Source organism: Crocodylus siamensis, chromosome 2 (assembly GCF_052110815.1).
Source record: "Crocodylus siamensis isolate JL-2025a chromosome 2, ASM5211081v1, whole genome shotgun sequence".
Taxonomy (NCBI): Eukaryota; Metazoa; Chordata; order Crocodylia; family Crocodylidae; genus Crocodylus; species Crocodylus siamensis.
The window spans coordinates 240,618,506-240,643,473 of NC_143396.1; the positions used below are offsets into that span (position 1 = coordinate 240,618,506).

At 41.5% G+C, this 24,968-nt stretch overlaps 1 protein-coding gene across 3 annotated transcripts in view; it reads right to left on the reverse strand.

Moving 5' to 3' along the window:
- Positions 1-24,968, reverse strand: part of STXBP6 (syntaxin binding protein 6) — a 250,309-nt gene that overhangs the window by 84,265 nt on the left and 141,076 nt on the right. For all 3 annotated transcript variants that reach the window (XM_090033526.1, XM_090033525.1, XM_090033524.1), the window contains one exon: positions 2,631-2,761. In XM_090033526.1, coding sequence (XP_089889652.1) covers positions 2,631-2,675 — 45 coding nt within the window. In that variant the 5' untranslated portion in view covers positions 2,676-2,761. The remainder of the gene's footprint in view (positions 1-2,630; positions 2,762-24,968) is intronic.

Below are 24,968 nucleotides of genomic sequence, written 5' to 3' on the forward strand. Positions count from 1 at the left end.
TTCTCCAAGGACTGCGATTTTTAGTTGGATGGCATGTTTTCCATAATGCATCATGGTTTCCCTTTTCTGTGAGGAGAAACAGTGCAACATTGATTATTTGGCAGCAGTATCTTATGAAATATGTGATTCAGCCACAGATCTGGGCTCAAAAGAGAAAATGACATATGGAACAAAACTATAATTCCAGTTACTAGTTTCTGTATCTTATTATGCGCCTCAGTAAATTGTACTACTCTGGAATTTCCTTGAACGCCAGTTGATCTACAAACTATAAGCAAACACCACAGACTATGTCAACCACAAAAATACTTCATCAGGTCATTATCAGATTCCTTCCTCCTGTATTCTGGAACATACCTATTTATACTTATGGCAAACTATGATAATATAAACTTACATACAGCAACAAAACATAATAGGACATACAATAGTGTATTCATGAACAGTGGGGATAAAAGGGGATAAAAAACCTAACACCCCAGCATGTGTTCTGACTATTGACCGAACGTATTTTAACATTAAAAGTTTTACTGGGATGTAGAAGGCTGAAAAGAACAATAGTTTCTGATAGTCAAAAAAGAGAGAAAGAATGTTTTTTATGTCCTACTTGTTTGAATATTTTGAAAGCAAGTGAAACAGCCTGGCAGCTTAGGGGTGAGGGCTTCAAACTATTCCCTCTCCTGGTCCCCTCATTCTCTCTTCCATCTCAGCACCCATTCAGCAGGCTCTAACACCTTCCCTCTATAGCATACATTTAATTTATAATGATTCTATGGATTGTTTTATTTGGTTTTTCAAAAAAAAGAAAAAGAAGATGCCAACATAGATTGACATGAGTTGGTACAAAGGTCATTAAAAATAAATCAACTGAAATGCTGCTTTGGAGAATCAGAATGTATTTTAACAATAAGAGTGCATGATTTTATAATGAACACATTTACTTTATACTGATGCAAGTTAGATCCACAGCTCTCAATTTTGCTTACATTAAATTCTAATCAAGTGTTATAAACAGGAATCCTGGTTTTCTATGATAAAAAAAATGACAGATTCTCCGCTAAAAAAACCAAAGAAATCCTGACCTGGCATGGCTGGGGACAGAAGACCTATGTGGGGATTTCACCACCGATTGCCCTGCGCTTCCCCGACAACATGCCTCCTGTGCATGGGGCTGCAATGAGGGAAGTGGCATGGGGATGTGCCCCTCAAAGCAGCAGCAGGCACTAGAGGTGTCACCAGGGCAGCACAGGGCGAGCAGCAGTGAGGAATCCCTGTGTGGCTCCTCTGCTGCCTGCCGCACCTGGTCACACCTCTGGGGCTGGGTAGGCCCCAGGGGAGAGAAGTAGTGTGGCAGGGAAAAGTGGTGAACAGCTTCTCCACACAGCTCCACTGGTCCCTGCTTCTCTCCTCCGGGGCCTCCCCAGTCCTGCAGCCACGACCCAGCAGCAGCGGAGCCACATGGGGATCTCCCTGCTGCCGTTCGTCCCGCGCTGACCTGGCGACGTGCCTCCTGCGCATGGGACTGTGCCCCTCAAAGCAGTGGCAGGTGCTGGAGGTACATCATCAGGGCAGTGGGGGGAAAGGGGGTGGAGTAATGGCGAGGAGATCCCCGGATGGCTCTGCTGCTGCCTGCCATGCTGGGTTGTGCCTACAGGGCTGCAGAGGCCCTGGGGGAGAGAAGCACGGTGGCAGAAAACAGTAGCTAGCAGCTTGTCCGCATGGCTCTGCTGCTCCCTGCCACCCTGCTTCTCTCCCCAGCCAGGTAAGCATGACCCAGCCTGGTAAACAGTAGTGGAACTGTGGAGGGATTTCCCTGCCACTGCTTGCCCCGTGCTGCCCTGGCGATGTGCCTCCTGCACACAGGGCTGGAATGAGGGCAGCAGCGTGCGGCTGCACCCCTCAAATCAGTTTCCCACAGCCAGCTTTCACTCCAGTCCTGCCAGTGCCACACTTAACTCAGTTTCCCAGTATGAAAGTGAGCTTGATCCAAGCCTGATCCAAAACTGGGTGAGTAAGAGCCCCAGGCCCCGCCCTTCCCTCTCTCCCTCCCGCTTCAGGCAGGGTTTCTCACCCTTTCTGCAATTAGCTCTTACAGGCTGGAACTCTATCTGCCTGCACAGCTCTTTGCAAAAGCAGGAAAAATGTAGGTTTCTCTACTAAAAGGAAAAATCTGTGTTTTCTCTGATAAAAACAGGAAATTCATGGTTTCCTCTGTTTTTCCATGGGAAATAAAAAACCCGGACCCCTCGTTATAAAATATTTCATCTTAAGCTTCCAGCCTAATTAAGTTTATTGTGCATGAATCTGTTTGGTGCAGACTCACCACAGACAGATATCATATGCTTTACATTGGAGTAAGAAACAACTCAGAAGTTCTGAGAGGAAAAAACCTCAAACACAAATAATTTTACAACTGTAAAAACTGCATCTTTACTGGTTGGGGACAATAAGAGTTTTACACTGTCACTCTTTGACAGTTTTATGAATAGAGGGAGTCTATAAGGAGGAACTGCAGTTAAGATTGATTGGCTGATCCACCATCATAAGCTGTCTTTGAGCCTTGACAATAAAAGGGGGAAAAAACCCTATTAAATAAAATGATTCTTTCCAAAATCGCACAATATACTCACCCTATTTGGGTCTATACCATTGACTTGACGAAGCTGCTCAAGCATCCATTGTGATCTTCTTACAAAGGATGTGGAACCTTCAAACTGTTTGACTTTCGTAATAGATGCCTGAGTCGGTTTCTTGTTAGTCACTGAACACATTAAAAAAAAAATAGAAAATGTATAAATACATAGGCTGGTATGTGAATATTTTTAACACACAAGTGCTGTTTGATTCATTACATCACAAGTTGGTTTTCTGGAGCCTTTTCTCATGTGAACGCCAAATAGGAATTGCAGAGAACTGTTTTTGATATATATGTGATGTGACAAGAATCAGCTTCCTTTCTTGAATTACATGTTTAAAAACACTTCTTGCAAGTCCAGATATCTTCAGTTTTCCCAATGTTTTGGAAAATAGGATTTCCCAAAACAGAAGCAAATCCAGAGTTTTATGCCTGGATCACTGAAACAAGTTTTAATGTTGTTCCACCCTTTCACTGTCTTCAGGAGTTTCCCCATGTCCTGCTACGTCTATTCAATGTCTTTCTCTTGTCTTTTTGCAAACATGAAGCAACTGCATCATTTCATCTCCAAAAAATCATCTGCTTTGTCTGAACATTACTATTGACTTTCATTTCAGTAATTCAATTCACAAGCCTAGAGATTCTGCCAATTTCACATACAGACTAAGCTGATAAGATTGTCATATTACCACACCCCCCTCATCTTTCACCACAGTGATGATGGGGCAGCCAGGAGAGCACCTAAAGGTAAAAATCACCCTGCCCCTCCCACTCCAGGTACTTTCCAGAACCTGGGTCTCTCCCATCTGCCCCACGCCCCTCAAGATTCCCCCTCTGACCTCCTGGTCCCAGGCTTCCCTCCCTTTGCTCCTTGGAACTCTCTCTCTATCCTACCCCCTGGGCTCCCCCTCTGCCCCCAAGTTCCCCTTTCCTTCTTGCTCCACAGAGCTGCAGGACATCCAGGAGCTGTGGACAGAAGTGGGGGCTGTGGGGAGGGGAAACAGGACTAAGTCAGGATCTGGGGTGAGGGGCAGGCATAGGCCTGATCCATGGGTGTGTGGGGGGACTATGCCCCCCTGTTGACCTGCAATACACCCACCACTGTCCCCCTCATCCCTCTGAGCCCCAGGGCTCCCTCTGTGCCACATGCTCTCTCTCCATCCCTTTTCCCCCCAACCCTTGTGGCTCCCTCCCTGCCCCTCCCCACCCCATCTCCTGGAATACCTGCAGCTCCTGGCGGTATCCCAGAGGAGCAAGTAGACAATACGAACCTGCATGTCACACTCAGCCAACATTAATTCAGTTTAAAACCTTATTGATAGAATCACAGAACTCAGTACTGAAAACAATGGTCTTTTCCCTTCCTACCCATTTCATTATGTCTATCCAACTGTTTTAGATGTATTCAGTCCTTTCAGTTGCACTCCCTAGGAAAAATCTATACACTGCATATGGCAAACTTGCCAAGGCAACATATTGACTAAAATACTGATATTTAGGTTCTCAAACATTATATACTGTATTCTCAATTATTAAAAGTTACGACTTTATATAGGGAGCTTTAATTTTTGACCCCAAGTTTAATATATTTCTTGTTTATCTGCTCTATTTCTATTCAATCCACAGTACCTTCTGGGTCCACTTTTATACTGAAAATGACAATGAAAAAATACAAGTAAGAAAAAAAACTGACCATGCTAATATATGCCTGTGGCAGATCCCTTCTCGTAAATATAAAAAAGTACACGATATAAGAAGTATGGGTAGGCCCAGGGGGCTGCTGCACATCTGTCTCTGGCTCCAGGTAGTCCTACAGGGGCCTAGGTCAGTCCTACTAGTCTCCGCCCACCCTCTGCATCTTCTGCCTCCACCTCTTCCCCCTTCCCTTCTCCCTTACTGCCAGGCACAGCTTTGCTCTGGCTTCTGCTGGATTCCCTTCTGGGCATGAAGTACATGGAAAATTTTGAATTTAGAGAACACACTTAAAAACACTGGGAACACACTTTAAAAAGAAAAATTTCTATTTAAAAACACTGTTTGGTCCACTACTTCTGGTCCACTTCCAGGTTTGCTGCTGAGCACATGGGAGGCCCCCCCCCCACAATCCTGTGGGATGCTCCATCCACCCCACCATTGCAGCATTCATGAGCCGCACCTGGTATCTCAAGGTATGTAGAAAAAACATTTAAACCTGTGTCTTTGGCTGAATCGCTGATTCTCTGTGAGAGAGCCCGGAGGGCACTCACCTAGAGTGTGTCCCCAACCAGGGACATGGACCACCCCATGTTACGACGTCCACTTTACGACAGGAGCTCCTCATCTGTACCTGCCTGGTTTTACCTCCTCGACAGGTGAAGAGTATTGGGGTCAACCTGCACTGTGGGTAGAACCAGGGAAAGGGGGAGCAGGACTACAGAGGACGAGAGGAGAGGAGCCTGGGAGCTGGAGATGCAGGGCAAAGACAGAGAAGATCAGGTAAGCCCTTGGTCAGACCCCAAAAAGACGGTGGCACCCATGCTGTAGGAGTGAAGAGGAGGGTGGGAGAAGCCAGCTAGCAGAAGGCAGATCAGGGAAAGACCTTAAGTGCAGCAGAGGCAGCGGATCTGCCTGAACCGCTCGCCATGGGGTTTTTTCCCTTGTCTTTTCCTGCCCCCCAGCCACTTGATGTCTCCCTGCTGGCTAGAGAGCCCAGATCAGGGCCAGGCATTCTCCTGAGAAAAGAAGGGGAGCATGCACTCAGAGGGGCTCCACAATTAAGACTGGGGCAGGCAGAAAACCCTGAGCAGGGACAATTGCGCCCCTTCCTAGCTGATCGCTCCAGAGGGAATTCCCTTCCTCATTAAGCAGCGAGCGCCAGCAATTAAGCCTGTTGCAGTCTTGATTTAAAGTATCCGGGATGAGTCCAGGGCGGAGAAAGTAAACTGCTGAAGACTCCTGGGGTAACTGCCCCAGGCAACTGGAACCAGACCTTGAAGACTCCCAGAAGAAGAAAAGGACAAAGGTCATAGGACTTCAGTGAAAGAAAAGAAAGAAAAAAAAACCAGAAAGGAAGTAGAAAGGTTGGTTTTAAGTTGGTCCTTTCTTCAATTCTGGTTTTGGACTTTGGGCATTGGGGGAAGCCCCTACCATCAATCCGGGCAGACGGGTAGTCACTATCTCCCTTTTGTGAATCTCCTTTTCTCAAAGTCATGGCAGGTGGGAAAAGAAAGGACACCAGATCTCACCCAGCTCGACTTCAGGGGCACAGCCACCTGAGAGGTCAGTGAACGTCAGCAGGACGTAGCGGTACACGTCTGTACCTGGTGACTGCCCAACATTTTGAATCAGCATCAAAGCTTCAGATTCGGATTCGGCCAAATTGAATGGGGACAGTGATCGGAATGAACAAATTGAATCACTGTCCGCGATTCGGGCCAAATCCTCATCAGAATCGAATACAGCCTGTTTGGCACACCCCTACTAGGTAGGTATTTCAGGGTTGATCTTAATAGTAAACTTAGTAGAAAAATCCACAGATTCTGGAGGCTAGAACACAGACTGCAGAAGAAAAAAGTTTGGAGGAAACACTAGGAAGCTAGTCTGCTAGTTTTAGGCAGCTTCCCTGCAAATAGTTCTCTATATTTATAGAGGAAAGTTGTTCAACATCATATGAAACACATTCTAGTTTTACAATTTTTTTTCCTGGAAAAAGCTGACTCTCCACTTAACAATATATGCTTCCAGACTGTTAGATTGGTTGGATCAGCACAGCAAAAGATCCCTGTACATGATTAACCTCAGGGTTTGGATCAGCTTCATATGACTTTTTTTTTTTTTTTTTAATGTTTCCTGGGAAGTTTTTCATGTATTGGTCAGTTGGCCAAACAGAGAACCAGATGAGTTCCAAAGCGTTAACATACTAATAACCATCTACTTTTTATTAGCAGTGTCTCATAAAAAAAAATGGTAAAGTCCATGTAAATATGCTTATTCCAAATCTATTAATCTGAGAGAGAATATTTATAATAGTGTTCAACAAATGGCAAGAGCAGTTGTTCTATAATACCTATTGCTTAAAATAAGAGAATTTTAATATCTTAATTGGTTTACTGTGTGATTTTATCTTAAAATTTGCACGGATCCCATTGAATAATTGCTATTTATTTAGTGCATATCTTTAACAATTTTCTGCAAAACACATTGGATTTTTGGCTTCCCCCTCTTTACTTCTCAGTTTGTTAATTTTTATTTAAATCCTTGGAGTTATGAACTTAGTAACAAAAGAATGTACTTTAACAAGGAATTTACTGTCCCACCCTTAGTTCTTATCCTTACCAAGGTTTATTTTTTGATTCAGCTTCATTCACAAGTTTAAAGTCAGAAGCAACTATTGGAACAATACTATAGTTTATTGCTGTCATTTTGGTTACTACTCAAATCAAATATATATTTACAGCATAGTTTAGTTCCCTAAAAATCTTTTTTTTTCAAGCACAGTATAGAAGTTTGACAGCAACATGGAAAAATGTATGAAGATAACAGGGTAGTTTCCAAATACAACACGTACAAATTGTACCTGCCAAATTCCAAATACTTTCCCCACAACTCCTCCCAACAGTTCAAATAATAAACACAATCCCTTCCACCACTCCTCCCCCAAGCCCTGCTCTGAGACACATGCACCTAAATCACCACCACCTGGTTTCTACATCTAACTTGGCACTTCTTGTATGTTTGCTGAGACCTAAATGTGTCAGTCTGTCTCACTCCCACTTTCATTGCCTGCCAGATATGACAGACAAAATGTATATTCCCAAACTAAGATTTATTTACACAATCTACAGTAATTATTATTTGTCTGGTTTCTGAACAGGAATTCTTTTCTTGTTTTGTTTAACAAAGGCCTTTGTGTCTTATGTCAAACACACCACACTCCAGGTCACGCGTAGCTTTATTTCCAGGTAGATCTGAACATAAAAACTAAAAAGAGTTAGTCATCACATCATAACACCACTACCTTCCTAACAGGGGAAAAATGACACGACAGTGTTTGTTTTCCTCTACAGCAAAAGGAAGAAATATTAAAGAAGCCTTTAGTTATCCCGTACATAAAGCAGCATGTAAAACTTTATTAAGTATGAAAATGTGTGTGAATTATATTGCCAAGACTCTTGCAAAGAACTGCAGAACACAATAAGAATGTAACTTATTTTTCTTAGCTAGACTGTCCTTCCTATGATAATCTGTCAGACAGTATATACACTTACAACTAAACAAACTAGCCTTTAAAGGACTATTCAAACAAGTGTATGCAACCTCTTACTATACCACACAATTTAGTACTTATGGATGATAGAGAAAAGTAGACTCAGTTATTACTAATCAAATGACTGAAGAGAAAATGTATTGGATATAGTTATGAAATCACATCTGGTCAAACTATGTATGTTCTCCCTCTCTCTCAAGTATGCTCTAGCTAAGGTCAGAATTGGGGAAAAGCAGATATATTATGAATTTTTTTCACATTTATCATTCCAAAGATGGCTACAAAAGAAAGAAACCATATCATTTCTGCTATACAATAATAGTCTGTCCTTTCAAAGCAGCTCAATTCCCAGTCAAATGTGCTGGATGGTATTTGCACACAAGTGAAAAATGTTTGGAGAACAAATACATATTCATGGTTAACAAAACTTCCTGGTTTTGTTGGACTAGTCCTCTAGTATTTCATTCTGCACAGCTGCCAAGATTTCAAGCTTACCCCTACCTCCTCTATTCCTGTTGAAACATCCTTTGTATTTGGAATTTCCATGGACATTTGAAACCAAACAGCTTAGTTCTTTTATATATAAATATATATAAATTTTGTCATATTTTATTTCTCATGAAAATCTGACAATATAATGGTCCAGCAGATCTAGAGATCTCTGAAACCATACAGCTGCATTAAGATGCCATGTGGAACTCTTAACGTTCCTTTACCACTTGTGCTTGTTCTATAGTGTGCCACCATGAAAAACCATGCCATGCTACCCACTTGTACCTATGCTGTCTGCCAAAGGTTGAAAAAATACATTTTGATTTTTTTTGCCCGGTATCGTTCCCAGGCTGTCAGTCACTTTTACTTATTAGTGCATGCCCAGTGCTACTCTAATGACTGCCAGATTACATTTTATTCGTACACAGCAGGAGTGAGTAGAAGAGGCAGGTGTCACACTTTTATTCTTTAGCATGGTTGGAGATGGTAGACACATGCTCTCTTTTTCTGCATCATCCTCAAACTACTATGTTATGCCAGTTTGGAAGTTTAAAGGCTAAGAAAGTAGCATTAATTTTCATGGCGGGTAAGTTTAAGAGTAGATATATCTAGAACCAAGCGGTGCGTGCATAACAATGTTCTTTCAACAGGAGAAAAATAGTTGCAATGTTTCCATTCCAGAATAACTTTTGATCTACTTCAGTCAGAGTCGCAAAAAAGCAGGGTGAACCCTGTCGCAAGTTATTGCTGGATAGTTCTTCATCAGCTAGAAAATCTGCATTATGCAACTTGTTGCTCAGAAACTACGAAAGTCACACATTAAGTCTGCAATCGGCTCTGAAGAGGTAGGGGTAGGGTGGTCTGAACAAATCCTATTGCCAAATCCTGATGTTATTTGCAATTATATAAATCTGTACTAACTAAATTTAATTCAATTAGTTTAGTCTGAGTTTATACTATGTATTTGAGATCATGCTTTGGTGTAAAAATTTAAGCTGAAAATTTTTTTATTATTAGATTTCTTGTGCAGCATGACAGATAATTATATAAAAATTCTAAGTGACACATTTAAGTCTATTATAACCCTCACGTAAATTGACTTTTTATATTCCATAGCTAGTAACATACGCCTTAAACAAGATTTTGATTATTACAGTCATTTTGATTGAAGTCAAGTCCAAATGAAATTTGGTTCAATTCCAATTTCTTTCTGGACTCTGCTTAGAAGCACTGCAGTGAGGCATAACAAGCTCGATCCACCAATATTAAATCCTGGGGAAAAAAAATGTTATGTAGCCCCCTTTAGAGCACGACTAGGTTCCTAAGCACTAGGCTCAGGGTCTGCTTACTGGAAAGCATGTAGCACCACTATGAAGGCATCTATCTTTTCTGGGTTTAGCACATGAAGAATAGTGTTGCTGTGCCTATATAGCAGGGGTGGGCAATTATTTCGGACAGAGGGATGCTCACCGAGTTTGGGCAAGCCATTGAAGTCTGTATGATAGGCAGCCAGGGCAGATAAATATTACAGTTTCTAAATTTTTTAGGGGCCCCATGGGCCAGATAGAATGGCCTGGCGGGCCACAGCCAGCCCATGAGCTGCATTTTGCCTACCCCTACTTTATAGAGTACTCTCTGGGCGTACCTATACATGCATTTACTACACAGCAACTTACTGCAGCTTTTAGACCAGCTTCTACATGTGTAGGTGGTACTGTACAGTAACACTGTGTGTGCTCCAACTAGGGAGTAAAGTTACTCCCAAGTTGGAGAGCACACACACTGTTACAGCGCAGTAAGGCACCTACATGTACCTTACTGCTCGGTAACTAAGTGGGCATAAATTTGCTACCTGCATCATGTGGGTAGCGAATTTATGTCCAACTTGGCATAAGTCACCACAGTTATTATACAGTATGGGCATGCATGTGTAGACATGGGCCTGTAAAGTGCAGTAGTTTTTGGACGCACCCTCTATATAGTACAATCCAGAAGACAGGCCTAAAAACTTTGCTACAAATCTATTCCCAATTGACTATTACACCTGTCCTTCAGCAACCTGACACTTATCATTCCTTTGCCAGTTTCATTTTGTTCTCACAATAAAAATTGTCAACTACTGAATAGACAAGCTGAACTTTCCAGTCTCTATTTACCAATTATATATGTGCCTTGCATTTGTCTCTGCACCCAAGTCCCAAGTTCTTTGCTAAGACAGCCAGGTTTTCAGCATCTCATTCACTTTGGCTGAATGATAAAAATATCTTGCAAAATAATCAACGCGATTATTTAGCTATGTGCATTTAAGACAATCTCATATCAATCTGGTTTAGAATTTAAGGTTCCATATTCAAGACATCCAGGAGAGGCTTAATTAGCTGGCTTAAGGACGTTGTTTATCTTAATCATAAACAAGCAGTTTTAGTTCTGAAAAGCCAGTTAAAACTAACACCAGGAGAGGGTCCCTAAACTCTGTAAGCGGAATCTGGCAAAATTCCTATGCAAGTTAACAGATGTGTATCCGAATGTTCAGAGTATGCTAGGAACTACCTCATCATCGCTACTGTGAAAACAATGCTTGAACTTTATAGCAGCAAAAGACCCTGAGGAACAGGAAGAGACCATGGAAAGTTGGACATGTTCTACCCCATTACTCAATGTCTTGCATTAAAAGTCGTAGGATATAATTAATTTTACATATATACACTTGGTTAGATAATTTGGTTAACTTAACAGTTTGAAATAGTCTGGCCTGTGACTTTTTAAAGATCCTGCAATTCAAGCCAGCTCTGCTCTTGAAAGCTGCATTTAAGATTCTCTAGGGGGTACTCTTCTAAATGCACTAATGAAACAATGATCCAGAATATATTAGGAGGCATTGTGCTGCTCAGTGATACCATTTTTCATAGTAGCAATGTAAACTAACCCACTTTCCCTTACTGTTCAATGATAATTCCATGGTTTTTGCTATAATACAAGAATTACTTTGGTTAGCCAGACACTAGGTTTATATCATGTAATCCTATTCTCCCCTCCTGAAATTCTTTTATAGCTTCAACCAGGTACACTATTTCCTCAGTTTTTGGGTTGTGAAAACTTAACAGTAATAAGAAAGAAAGTATCTCTGCATCTCCAATACTCACCTGGTGGGCAGTAAGTATGACCTTTCAGCAGCTCCAATCAGTGCTCCTCTGTGGTCACAGGACCTTTTATCATGAGGCAAGAACTAAGCTCTAGATTCACAAAGGGCCTTAAGTGTTGCGGGGGTGGATCCGGGGCAAGTGCAGTGGTGCAGTCATCCCCCGCCTTTCCCTTTTGATTTGTGGTCCACCCAGAGTTTAAAATCAATTAGAACAGTGATGAGTCGAATGACTTCATGGCTCCTTATAATGTACCTGATTTCTTTTTAACTCCTCATTCCTAAATGTTACTGATCCTGTCTTCTGTTTCGTGGTCTTTAATGGTTCCATTAATGAAGATATCCTTCTTCTGCAATTCTGTTCTGTTACCTGTCCTGGTAATGTAGTTCCTATTTCACAGCCCTACAGACTGTTTTTAGCTGTAACTAGAAACATTAAGTCTAGTGTGGAAATGTTCACTCAGGTGAACTAGTTAACTAGTGTGGAAAAAACTTTCAGTGAAGCAATGGATGCAATGACAAGACGCTCAAGCAGGCTAGATATAGTTCTATGATTCTAAAAAAAAAAAAAAAGGATGTACATTTAGGCTGCTAACAGACATTTAAAAAACCAAACCAAAACAGTGCTTGACTTTAAACTTGGCTTGTCCCTGCACTTAACCCAGCACATGCCCAGAAGAGGCAGTGCATTAGAGGCAGTGCACTGGAACTGGCTCACCCAATGTCTGCATAGATCAGGCGCTTTAGTGGGGCTTTTGTCTAATAGCTGATTGAATCCGCTATTAGATAAAAGCGCCAAAAAGCCCTCCTGAAGCACCTGCTCTATACAGACGCTGAAGAGTCAGGTTGAACAAATGCACTGCTTCAACTGGTAAAAGGGGTTTTTTGGGTTTTCTTTTTAAACATCTGCAAGCAGCCTTAATGCTAATGACTACAGGACTAATGAAATAATATTGTTGGATTCTTTTGCCTAGTTTGTTGTGTTTTTATACATAATACATGATATAACAAATTAATGCGCATTTCAAAAAAGTTTTTCCTTTTGCTTCAATCTTAAACTAAAAATACAGCCCTAAGCCTCTAGCTTATTAGTAAAGCTTTTTGTTTCTTTCTAAATGACGAAGAATAAGTGATGTTATATGAGATGATGCGCCACAACATTTATAGCCCTGTCTTCTCCCCTCTCCCCTGCTTTCCAAAATTTTAGATCTGCCAATAAATGGTTGTAATTCTCAGCTTTTTCATATCTGGCCCCTGTAGTAGAATCCATAGCCTTGAGTTAGATTCTTGATTATTTTACTAAAACTCCTGAATTATTTTTACACAGGAAAGATGAGAATGACCTTCGTCCCTTTTGGTAGGCATTGATTCTCCCAATAATCAGCTTTTCCTCTAATTGTATCTCTGCCACCCCAGAGAATCTTCCTTGCACCCTGCCCTCTGCTGTCTTCCACTCTGCTGTGCCTGGATCACCTGTGATCAGAGACCTAAGGAAGAACAGCTTGCATCTGAAAGCTTCATTTTATCCCAACTACATAGATAGCTCAATAAAAGAGACCATTTCTAAGAAATACTTGCCTCTGGTGTGATTTCTAGACAGCAATCACTACAACATCACTCTTATGCTATTATAAACTCTTCAAAGATGACACAGGGAAAGTTAAAAGCTTAAGAATGGGAATCACAACAGTCCACTCATTGAAAAGAGCTAAAACATAGGAAATGCCCAGGACCAGGATGCATCTTAAATCTCAGCCCTCCCCCAAAACTTAAGCATCTATGTTAGATCAGGAGTCACAGGCTGGAACTGTGTGCTGAAGAGTCAGGCACTTAATTGTCGAGGTGCACAGATATATCGGTGGCATATTGGATTGGCACTGATAAAAAGGAAATTAACATTATTGGCAATCAGCTATTTTTGGCCAGTGTAGCTGATAGTGTCCAATAAATGCTGCACGCATGCATACAAACAGACATGCAGTCCAACACCTTAAAGAGCAGCCTCCTGCCAGTAAGTCTGTGCATGTGGGAAGGAATGGGGGGAGAATGGACAGAGGCACTAGGGGCATAGGGTCACAGATCAAGGCCCTGACAGTGAGGAAGGGAGTGGGGTAGGGACTGCTCAGCCAGGGTGGTGAATGCAACCCCAGGAGCAGGATGGAGCCACAGGAAGCTCATCTGGGGGGCAGCTCCCAATCATTCTGTGCACCCACAAGGAAGGCATGAGGGGCATGTGCCCCCTGGAATTTTTGCATGGGGTGAGGGTGGGCTCAGGACCAGGGGGCAGCACCAGCCTCTTCCTGGCAGGGAAGAGTGACTACAAGTGGGCTATAGCCAAAATTCTGTGTGGCCAACCCGCCCAGCATCACTGTCACTCACCCTGCCCGACCCAAGCCCAGCCCCTGCACCAGGAAGAGGCTGGTGCAACTCCTGGCCCTGAACCCACACTGGGCAGCCCGCCCTCACTCCATGTACAAATCCAGAGGAGCAAATGCCCCCGATGCCTCCCCAGGGGTATGCGCAGCACGGGGAAAGCTGCTCCCTCCCATCCCTCCCAGGGGCACCCACAGCTTCATCCTGATCCCGGGGTCACATTCACCACCCTGGCTGGGCAGTGCCTACCCCGTCCATCCCACTCCATCCTGCACCACGGGAGCCTCGACCTGTCCTTCCCCCACACCTCTTCCCTCCACCATACCCCACTTGTCCCTCCCCCCCGCCACACTTACTGGTCGGATGCTGCTCTCCAAGCTGCCAAGCTGCATCCCTGTAAATTGGCTTTCAGTATTGTCTGATATGTCTGGTTGATAACTGGCCATCATTATTGGCTGAGAAAACCTTTATCCTTTGCACCCCTATTTAATTCCTTTAAGAAAAGAAAGCAAGATACAATAGTGGCACTCTCCCTGCCCCAACAGTTCCCATCAGATTCAGAATCCTTGGGTGAAATAGTCTAAATACAGTAAAATCTGTGATATCTGGCACTTTATTAACCGGCATGCTGATAGATACAGCAAAAGTGAAACCAGAAGTCCCACCATGGCACTTCCAGTTTCGTCAAATCCTACTTCACGAACTTTGAATCAGAGCCCAAGGCAAAGCCTGTGCAGGGCCCCTGCCCTGTCCCCCAGCACACTGATGCCAGGGAGTGAAAGCCTTGGCACACTGGATGTGGCAGGAGAGGTGGTGGCCCGAACAGGCAAAGACATCTTTCAGATAACTAGCATATTTGATTAAACTGGCAGTCCCCATTCCCCATGGATGCCAGATAACACAGATTTTACTGTAGCTCAGATTCAGAGTATATTTAGTAACAAATACATGAGACAAATATGATTTTATACCTCGCACAGTGCTGGACATACAAAACGTATAATGAAACTACACTTTGAAAAAGGTAATATTTTTTAAACAATCTTTCCTAATGACATCTGGTTGGCTATGCCCCATTTTAGTCCTCCTGTATGTGAACTATACAACTGAAATGCATTCCTTTCAAATAGTTTTAAATAACCTGAGACTGAAGAGCAGCAAAAGGCTCTGCACTAATCAGTATTTAAACCAAGTTCAAAATGTTCATTAAGTATGTAAAACAACAACAAAAGGCTAGAAGCTTGTTAATCTCAAGACAAATCTGTTTCCTAACTGAACCTGGCACAAGTTCAAAGGTATTTTTATGTTACACTACATCACTACGACAAGCTTCTCAACTTGCACAACCCAGCTGCTGCCAGCTGGGGGACTAAATCACCCTACTAGAAATAGGTGTAGTACAACTCTCTTCTCAAGGTAATCCTTAAGCATTGGACTTTATCGACAAATAAATATTCTTTTCATTTCTTGGGAAGTATGTGTATATTATGCAGATAACTTTCTTCCCCTTATGTGCATCTATGGTAGGCCAAGTGTTTCTAATTTACAATGAGATCTAAGAAATATTTACATCTTCTCAGACCTACACACCACTAATCCAATTGCCTCAGCTATATGTTCACCAAAAGAGATTAATTTGTGAGGAGACTCCTTCCAGCTAAGGACTTCCCCCATTTGAAATGTAACTGCAATTTTGGGTGGGGATGGGTCTCCGTTCATGTATACGCTATCACACACAATATGCAATTGGCTAACCAATATGCATAGCCATTCCAAATGCAAATTCCCAGAGATTACTCCTGATAATGTGACTAGTACTGCCTGGAGGAACAGTTAATCTAACATCCTATTGCCAGTGCAAATTATGCTTATACCAAAAACATACCATGTACACACACAAAAATGATAAAACTACACACAACTTGGAATGATGAAATCCAAAATTAATCCAGCTTTTGGGGCAAGTCTGTGATGATTTCTAATCTACTAATATTTTCAGGTGTACCCTGACCCTATCAAAATTACAACTAAAAAACCTGGACTGTGATCTTGCAGACCTCACATATTAAGTATGACTGAGCTAGTTTAATGCTGGCATGGAAGATTCTATAAAACATTAGCGTCAAGTGCTGTAGGAAGTTGTTCTGGCAGTTCAGCAGGAAACACCCTTTCCACGAATGCAATGCCCAAGTATGTCTTTCTGAAAAAGACGCTTTCCTGGCAATTCATAAATCCATCCGCTTGTGCAACTACAGTCAGTAAAGATTTTCCAGGCTGCATCCTGAAGCCATTGAATTCTACAACAAAATACCTATTAACTTCAAATGGGACACGAACAGGCATTATAGGAGAGTTTATTTTTTGGTCACATTTCAACATTTTTCTTTCACGCTTCCCAAAATATTTATTGTAACTTTACTTGTAAAGTAGGCATTCTCCAATTATCACTGAAATGTTTGGTAGTACTTCTGCCAGCTGTTTAACAACTGTTGTAGTCTAGCCCAGAAAGTGTAGAATTTCAGTGATGGGTTAGTCGCTTCTGTATTGTCCCTGTATTTTAACATAACAGGGAAGACTGTGAAGATAACACCTGCAAAGGACTCTAAAATCCTTGGATAAGATACAATATATAAGTATTACTTATATTAAAAACAAGTCAAAGGTATGGATGGTAACAAGAAAGAGACATGAAATAACTGAAGCCCTCGTTCTGCAAGGTACCCAAGCATAGACCTGACACTAATAATGTCAGTAAACCCATTGCTCATGCCCAAGAACACTTCTAACTAGGAGTCTGGTTACCCAGGCTATGCATTCATTGTGTGTTTCTTTGGATTCTTCGTATCGTTCAATTGTGGAAGGATAGCATCTTTAAACTTTCTTTTTCTTTCCACAGCTGATTTATCTTTGCTAAAACAGCACTGACCTTGTTTAACCCCTTTTTGAAAAATATGCAGACAATTTAAATAGCTGTAAAGTAATTTAGATGACTTCTCTAAAAGTAATGCTACTGTCCTTAAATCCTCTTTCACACACTAAAAAGCAAAACAAAACATAACAAAACAAAACGAAAACTAGCCCAAAGTTATACTATGTATGTAGTGACAGAGCAGCCTCAGATGTCCACATTTGGAAGAGCAAAGGGAAGAGCAAGAATCACCAAATATTCACTAAACAAATGCAACTGGTCTAATGGAAAAAAGGTTAAAACTGGATAAACAACGTACTTCAATATTTAAATATATATATTTGCTAAAAACCTTTCAAAACACCAAATGGTTGATTACACATCAATTACATTGCTGTTAATTTGCTCTATTAAACTGCTTTTTGTTTTTTTTTAAATAAACAAGCAAAAAATTAACGCTTTTCAGCCCACCAACTGCAAAAATCAGACAGACCACATACCCTGATAAACTGGCATATAATAAGGTGTGCCAATTTTCATGGCATACCTCAGCTAGGCAATAGAAAGAAGACATACATGCTGAACTGCCAACTAAAATCATCACAAAGGTGCAAAGAAGGGAATGACAGGAATCAAACCAGCTTGCTGAAGCCATCTGGGAAAGAGGTAATACCACGCTGCAGATAAGAAACTGACCAAAAACAATGCAGATAACGTCAATCTCTAATAATGCTTAAAGCAATACATCTAAAAGAAACCAAATGCTGAAGAGTGTCGTTAAAAAGGCAAGGCCCAATGAAACTGCACCAACATGTTTTACTTAAGCATTTTTGTGACAATCATAACCTTAATAAAACTATATTAAACTTACATTAGGTCAAACTGGCTACCTTATGAACACTTCCAGAAAGTAATAACAAGGAAAATATATATTCGAATATAACAAGATAATAAATAATCTTTAAAGCCCTTATGTGTTTTAACATTTTTGTGAAATGATTTGGTGCAGTATTGAAACAGGAGCATGTCTGTGTCTTTTTACCAGCATGTATAGGTAACTGAGAAAAAGACATGGAAATAAGGAGATGGTCTTCCAAAAACAATTTACAACACAAGAACAATATAAAACGAATGTTATGTGAACACTAGTTTTGAGGATACACTCAAACCTGAGTATCTAGTCTCTAAACACCATACACAACAGATTTATGCCTGTACTATACTCTTTCGTGCCAAAATATATTTACTACGGCCCAGATGCACATTTTTGTAGGCATACAGGTACTTACCATCAATTACAGACATGCAGGTTTAAAATGAAAATTTTTTTTTTTTATTAACGTTCCATCCCCAAAGTACTACAAGAGGGGTAAGGCAACCCCCAGCGCAGGTGCCAGAGGCATTTTGCTTGGCATGTGTGCCTTGGGACAGACAGCAAGGGAAGGATCTGGAGCTGCGCTGACACAACAAGGATTGGACCCCTCAAGGGTCCCCTGCCACCCACCCCTGGCATGTCAACATCTAACAAGTCGAGACTGCAGGTGTTTTTGGCACTCTGCCCAAACATGTTGATGACCCTTGTACTACAGACTAGATATCACCAAAGTAGAAGAGTGACTCATTCAGGGAGAATCATATTACTCTGGAGGGAAATTCCCCCCCAAAAACAATACACACCCAGCAGGGCACCAGGTAGTGACAGAGTTGTCCACAGTATAGAAAACTGCTAAAGATACGCTGTACACCTCCATCTTTCACTCTGCAGCAGTCACCTCTCCCCTCATCTAATCTATCACTATCATTTTTTTTTCAGACTGAGGTTGGGAAGAATTTAAGCATAAGCCCCTATCTTCCATACTCTTACTCTCAGTCAGAGATCTTACTTTTTCTGGACATTTCCCTAGTGTTCCTGACTAGCAGGCCACAAGGTCCCCCCTTAGCCTTCTCTTGTGGAGGCTAAACAGGTTCAGGTCCCGTAGCCTATCCTCATAAGGCCTGCCCTGGCAGACCCATAAAGAATAATACCTTCTCCTTCCCCTCCCCTTCCCCCTAGCAAACAGGCTGACCCCATTTAGAATGGTAAGAGGGTGCTACTTTGGTTCACTAATTTGGGTTTAACATCACTTTTCTTTCCCGCTATAGCTTAACAGAATTGAAAAGGCCTTAGCAAGATGGAAGCTAACGTGCCTTAAGTCTTATTAGCCTACTTGATACAGAATCTTCTGATTTTTAATCAAGATCTGACTGATTTTTGTTCTGATACTGGAAAATAACCCATCTACCAGCAGTGGTATAGGCATCAGGTTCAGAACTGCTGCTGCAAACACGATGTACACCAAATAAGGCCAACCGTTCGGCTGGCATGGCAGATTGGGCTTTTCTACATGTTGCCCTATAGAGATATTGCTACTGTGCTATGCTTAAGCAAGATGCAGTAAACACCTGTATTGCACCATACACATGGCACATAGTTATTTTTAATAGCTACTTTGCCATAGTGGAGCACTATAACTAGGGAGCATGCTGCTGTGGCAAAGTAGCTTCTGGTCACGTGCAGACATCCATGGATGCTATGTTACCATAACAGGTTGCTACGGTGGCATAGCGTCACATGTAGACAGGCCCATTAAAACCCATGCCTTCCTTAAGTTTGACTTTTATCCTCTTTCCTTGATCCATTTAGTGCTCTGCTTTCTGATCCTTCCTCTATCTGCCACTGTGCTGCCTGTCCTCTCCCTGATTTACTGTGTGCAACACACAGAGGCTGCTGATGCCACTGGCTGATCTAGACCTGCTTGCAAAAATGTAATGTAAGGGACCCAAAAGAGTTGGTACTATTCAATTCAGTTTATGCAGGCCTTTTCACTAGTCTATACTAACAATTTTAAGCTTTCTGTTCATCCAATATATTTTGAGCACCTGTATCTTGAACTCAAAGAAACTAAGTTACTTTCATTACAAAATATGAAATAATTTTTATTTTATTTATTTAATAGGGTGCTGTCTCCCAAAAAGGCTGTGGGTGGCTTAAAATAAGAATCAAGATACATTATAAAAACAGATAAAATATTAAAATATAATAAAAAGAAACAAACTGCTACTAAAACAATATCTCAGAACTTAACCTCCCAGCCAAATGCCTGCCCAAATAACCTCCCAGCCAAATGCCTGCCCAAATAAAAAGGTCTTGTACCACTTGTACCAGGCCACAAGGGTGAGAGCTCCAAAGCTGAGGCAGTACTACTGGAAACAACTCCCATGTAATTTTGCTGAATGAACTTTACAAGTAGATGAAAGTTACCAGAGATTGCCTTTAACTTGGCTGCCAGCTGACCTTAGGGACTATGATGGAATATCAGGGATAAGGCAATATCTTAGGCAGGGAGGTCATCAGTATTTTGTGTTGCAATGTTTTATTGATGATATTTTGCTTGTTTTTTTAATTTCCTCCTAAACCCTTTAAAACAACAGTTATCAAAACCAGGAGCATATACTTCATGGGAATTCAATTGTACTTCATGGGCTCATTCCAAAAACAGGGTTGCAAGCTGACTGGAAGTGGTACTTTCCACACAAAAAGAGACTGGGAACTAGGGCTGTGTGAAGCTTCGGTCACTGATTCGATTTGGCGGAGATTCAGCCCGATTCAGCAGCCAAATCTCCGAATCTGAATCGGGAGACCCTTTAATCTCTCCAAATTGAATCAGAACCCTCTGGATCAATTCGGAGAGATTAGATGATTCAGACATAGACAAAGCTTTAAAATGTTTTTTTTCTACATAACTCGAAGTACCAGGTGGCTCATGAATGCTGAGATGCTGGGGCGGATGGAGTGTCCCACGAGAGTGCGGGGGGTCCCTTGCATGATCAGCAGCAGACCCAGAAGTGGACCAAAAACACTTCCAGTCCGCTTCTGGGTCTGCTGGAGAGTGCATGGAGGATCCCCCCAAACCTGGCGACTGGTGACTCCTGTGTCTGGGGGGCACCTGGGGTTCGTAGTTGATAGGGTTGGAAGGGAACTGAGCAGATCAAGTCTGACCCTCTGCCCTGGCAGGAAAAAGTACTGGAGTCAAATGACCCTACTAAGGTGTTCATCCAGCCTCCTCTTAAAGACCCCAGGGTAGGAGCCAGCACCACTTCGCTTGGAAGCTGCTTCCAGATCCTAGCCGCCCTGACAGTGAAGTAGCGCCTCCTGATGTCTAGTCTGAATCTACCCTCTGCCAGCTTGTGATCGTTATTTCTAGTCACTCCTGGTAGTGCTCAGGGGAACAGGGACTTCCCTAGTGCCTGCTGGTCCCCTCTGACTAGTTTGTAACAGGCCACTAGACCCCACCTCAGCCTTCTCTTGTGGAGGCTGAACACGTTCAGGTCCTGCAGCCTCTTTTCGTAGGGCCTGCCCTGCTGCCCTCTGATCATGCGAGTGGCCCTCCTCTGGACCCTGTCCATGTTGTCCACATCCATCTTGAAGTGCGGCGCCCAGAACTGGACGCAGTACTCCAACTGTGGCCTGACTGATCAGCTCCTTGGACATGCTCGAGATGCATCTGTGGATGCATGACAAGGTATGGTTGGCCTTCCTGACCGCATTCCCACACTGCCAGCCCATGCTCATCTTGGCATCAATGATGACTCCAAGATCCTTTTCTGCCTCTGCACTGATGAGAAGGGAGTTCCCCAGCCTGTAGGTATGGTGTTGGGTCTTCCTCCTCAGGTGCATCACCTTGCACTTGTCTGTGTTGAATCCCTTCCTGTTCTCATCCGCCCACCCTTGTAACCTGTCTAGTTCTGATTGCAGCCTATTCCTCCCTTCTAGCGTGCCCACATCCCCCCACATCTTGGTGTTGTCAGTAAATTTGAACAGGGTGCTTTTTACCCCCTCGTCCAAGTCACTGATGAAGATGTTGAACAGTGCGGGCCCGAGGACCAAGCCCTGCGGAACCCCACTGCCCACATCCCTCCAGGTCAAAAATGACCTGATTGGCAGTGGACCTGGAAGTGGACCAGAAAAAGTTCTGTTCCACTTCCAGGTCCACCGCTGAGCACATGCCCCCACTCCCTCCCCTCTGCGTTCCTGTGAGATGCACCACCCGCCCCACCATTGCAGCATTCACAAGCTGCTGCATACCTCAGTACCTTGAGGTATGTAGGTAAAACATTTAAAGCTGTGTCTATGGCCGAATTACTGATTCTCCGAATCAGCAAATCTTCAGATTAGGACTCAGTCAAAATCAGGACAGCGATCTGAATCAACAAATCAAATCACTGTCCCTGATTCAGGCCGAATCCGAATAGAATATGGCCCATTCCGCAACCCCCTACTGGGATCTTTTGTTTCACATGCAGTATTTGCTTTCTTCCTTAAGTTTTTTTTTTTTTTCCATGAAACAGCTTTAATGCTCCATTACCTCTAAATTTAGCGGGGATGCTCTAAACATGGCAGGAACACAGGACTGTTCACATTCAAGTTTTCACCAAGTTTGGCTAACAAACTTGTAATTTATTGGGGTTAGAGAGAAAGAATGCCAAAGACAAAGAATTGTGACTTCAACCAACAACTGGTTTGAGAAATGAGTCTCTTAATCAAATTAAATAAAATATGACTTGTTTTTTTCCTACCAATGTGAAACATATGGTAGTTGGTTAATTGTCATTTATATTCTTATTTTTGTTTAAAAAGGAATAAAATGAAATGTGGGTTATTTTAACTGAAGGTGGTCATAACTTTCTAGTAAAATTTCCACAGAAAATCAAGTCCCCCAGAAAGTTAACCCTCCAGGTTATTGCACACAAAAGGAATAACAGGGGTGGGTTTTTTTTCCATTTTATATTTTTAAAGAATTTAGAAATTAAATTAGTAGTTTGATCATTGATTTTCTGTGGAAGTGTGCAGCTCACAGATTAACATGCTTTTTAGACTATTTCCTTGAAAATAAATATTTCCTGAGAAGAGAAAATGTATGTATTTAAACACAATTTGAGACTGAAGTCTGAGAATTTTAATTCTTTTAAAATAATCCTGAATATTTGGAACCAAAATTCCTTCCCATTTTCAAGTTGCAATTTAATATGCAGATTTATATGCAGAGGATGGAAGACAAGCTACATTTTTGTTACTTGCCCTGGAAAGTAAAAAACTAACAAAACTATGCTTCTATCATATAAAAAAGGATGCTAAATTGTGCTTGCTGCCTGCTTTTAGCACCCAATCTTGGAAAGACTTAAAGATGTGTATAACATAACATATGATTAGTTTCACTGAAGTATATATAATTATTGTATATACATTTTATATATATAAAATATCTATTGTCACTACAATAGCTAAGATTTAAGGCTTGATGTTCTTTTCAAGGCAGTGGCACATTACGTCTTACACTATATAAATAGGTAACGTTCAATTTGAAATATCACCCATACCCACCCCACACAAGTAATCATTTGTACATTTCTTTTTGTCAACACAGTGAAATAGCTTAAGGGGCTATGTAAAGAACGAGCAAATAACCTGCACATTATTTAACCTTCCATAAGAATCTCAAGGCTCTTCACAAGCATTATATCTCAGAATACTCATGTAAAGTAAATGGTATTACCCTTTTACAGATGATGCATGCTGGGATTAGATAACTTCTATAAAGTAACACAATGCCAGTGACCCAAATACCAACTTTCTTTCACTAACCACAAAATTACTAAAAGTCTTCATTTAAATAGTTGAACAAAGTACAGCTGGAAGTCTTCAGTTTACATTGACCAATTATGGTGAACTGCATATTGACAGAGGTCCATGATGCATGTTTAAAATATTGTAGTCCTAAAATTTTGCCTTCTACTGTGTAGACAAACAAAATGTTCTTCGGCAGCAGTTTGGGGGTATGCCAGACATTCCTGAACCCAAACATTCTGATTTGTCACTGCTTTCTGCCAGTGATAGCTGGAAGTCACAGAAAAACAAAATCTAGTACACAAAACTCAGAGGTTAGGCAAAAAATACCCCAAAAAACAGCCAGTGTAACTTATATATCTACAAGAATATAAATGATAAACATCGGTATAGAATTGAAAGTTATATATTGAATAGGTATATACTGAATGCTCCCTTAGTTGGGAGGTCACTCCAGCTCTGCTGCAACTCTCAGACTGCATTTTGTTCCTTGTTCTATGTTGATAAACATAGGTATAGAATTGAAAGAAACAGCTTTGTCCTTATTTATCAATGTTGACTGTGTAGGTTTTTAAAACAGACAAAAGAATATACGGAACACTGCTTGCCTTCATGATTTGCTATTTCAAACTTCGAGTAAAGTAGTTAAAAGGAAGCTGAAATATTTTAGACTGAATCATATCACCCTGACAAAAAATGCTGTAAAAGTTACTGTCTCTTCTCTTCCCCCTTTTCATTTATTTTAATCAGGAAACCCATTATATGCACTCCTGACAAACACTGCACAGTAAATGGACTTGTAAAACCATCTCACGAGAACAACAAAATGTTCTGTCATCTTACATAAGCACTCTCTCCCCTGGCACAAAAGATGACTACATTTGTGTAAAAAAAATAGTATCCTTTTGTAGGAGAAAGTTAGTCTTAGGATAACTATTCCCACACCCCATACAGGAAAAAGGATTAAACAACTGTGAAAGCCAACAAGCTTAATTTTACAACACACCATAGAGACTTAATCTCTTCAAAAATGAGCTGCTTTTACTTTCAGTAAAGTACAAAAATAAACCTGCCAAAATGGAACTAAAAGTCTCAGTTATTCTTCCATGCTGTGGAAAGAAAGCATGCTGCCGATCCCATTACATTCCTGAAAACATCTACATTCCTAATTATTTTAGCTAAATATAAGCTTGCAAAATTTATTACAGTTATGTAGTAATAAAAGTTACTGTGAAGGCACAAGGCTTTTGCATGGCTGGATCCAACCTACCTAGGTTTCACTGTGATCTGCAGGCTAGAGGGGCTGAAGTTACTCTCAATCTAATGGAAGCCCAGTTCCTCCTTACTAGAGCAACTCAAGGGAAATGGCCGGAATACCCCCTTTTGATTTTTTTTTCTTCTTCTGTCTGAATTGTTAGTTAATGTGGGGACCCAGATGTTTCATACTGAATTCTAAATGTTATATTCCATTTTGAACATTTGTCTGTGTTGTCCTACTAAGTATCCCTCACA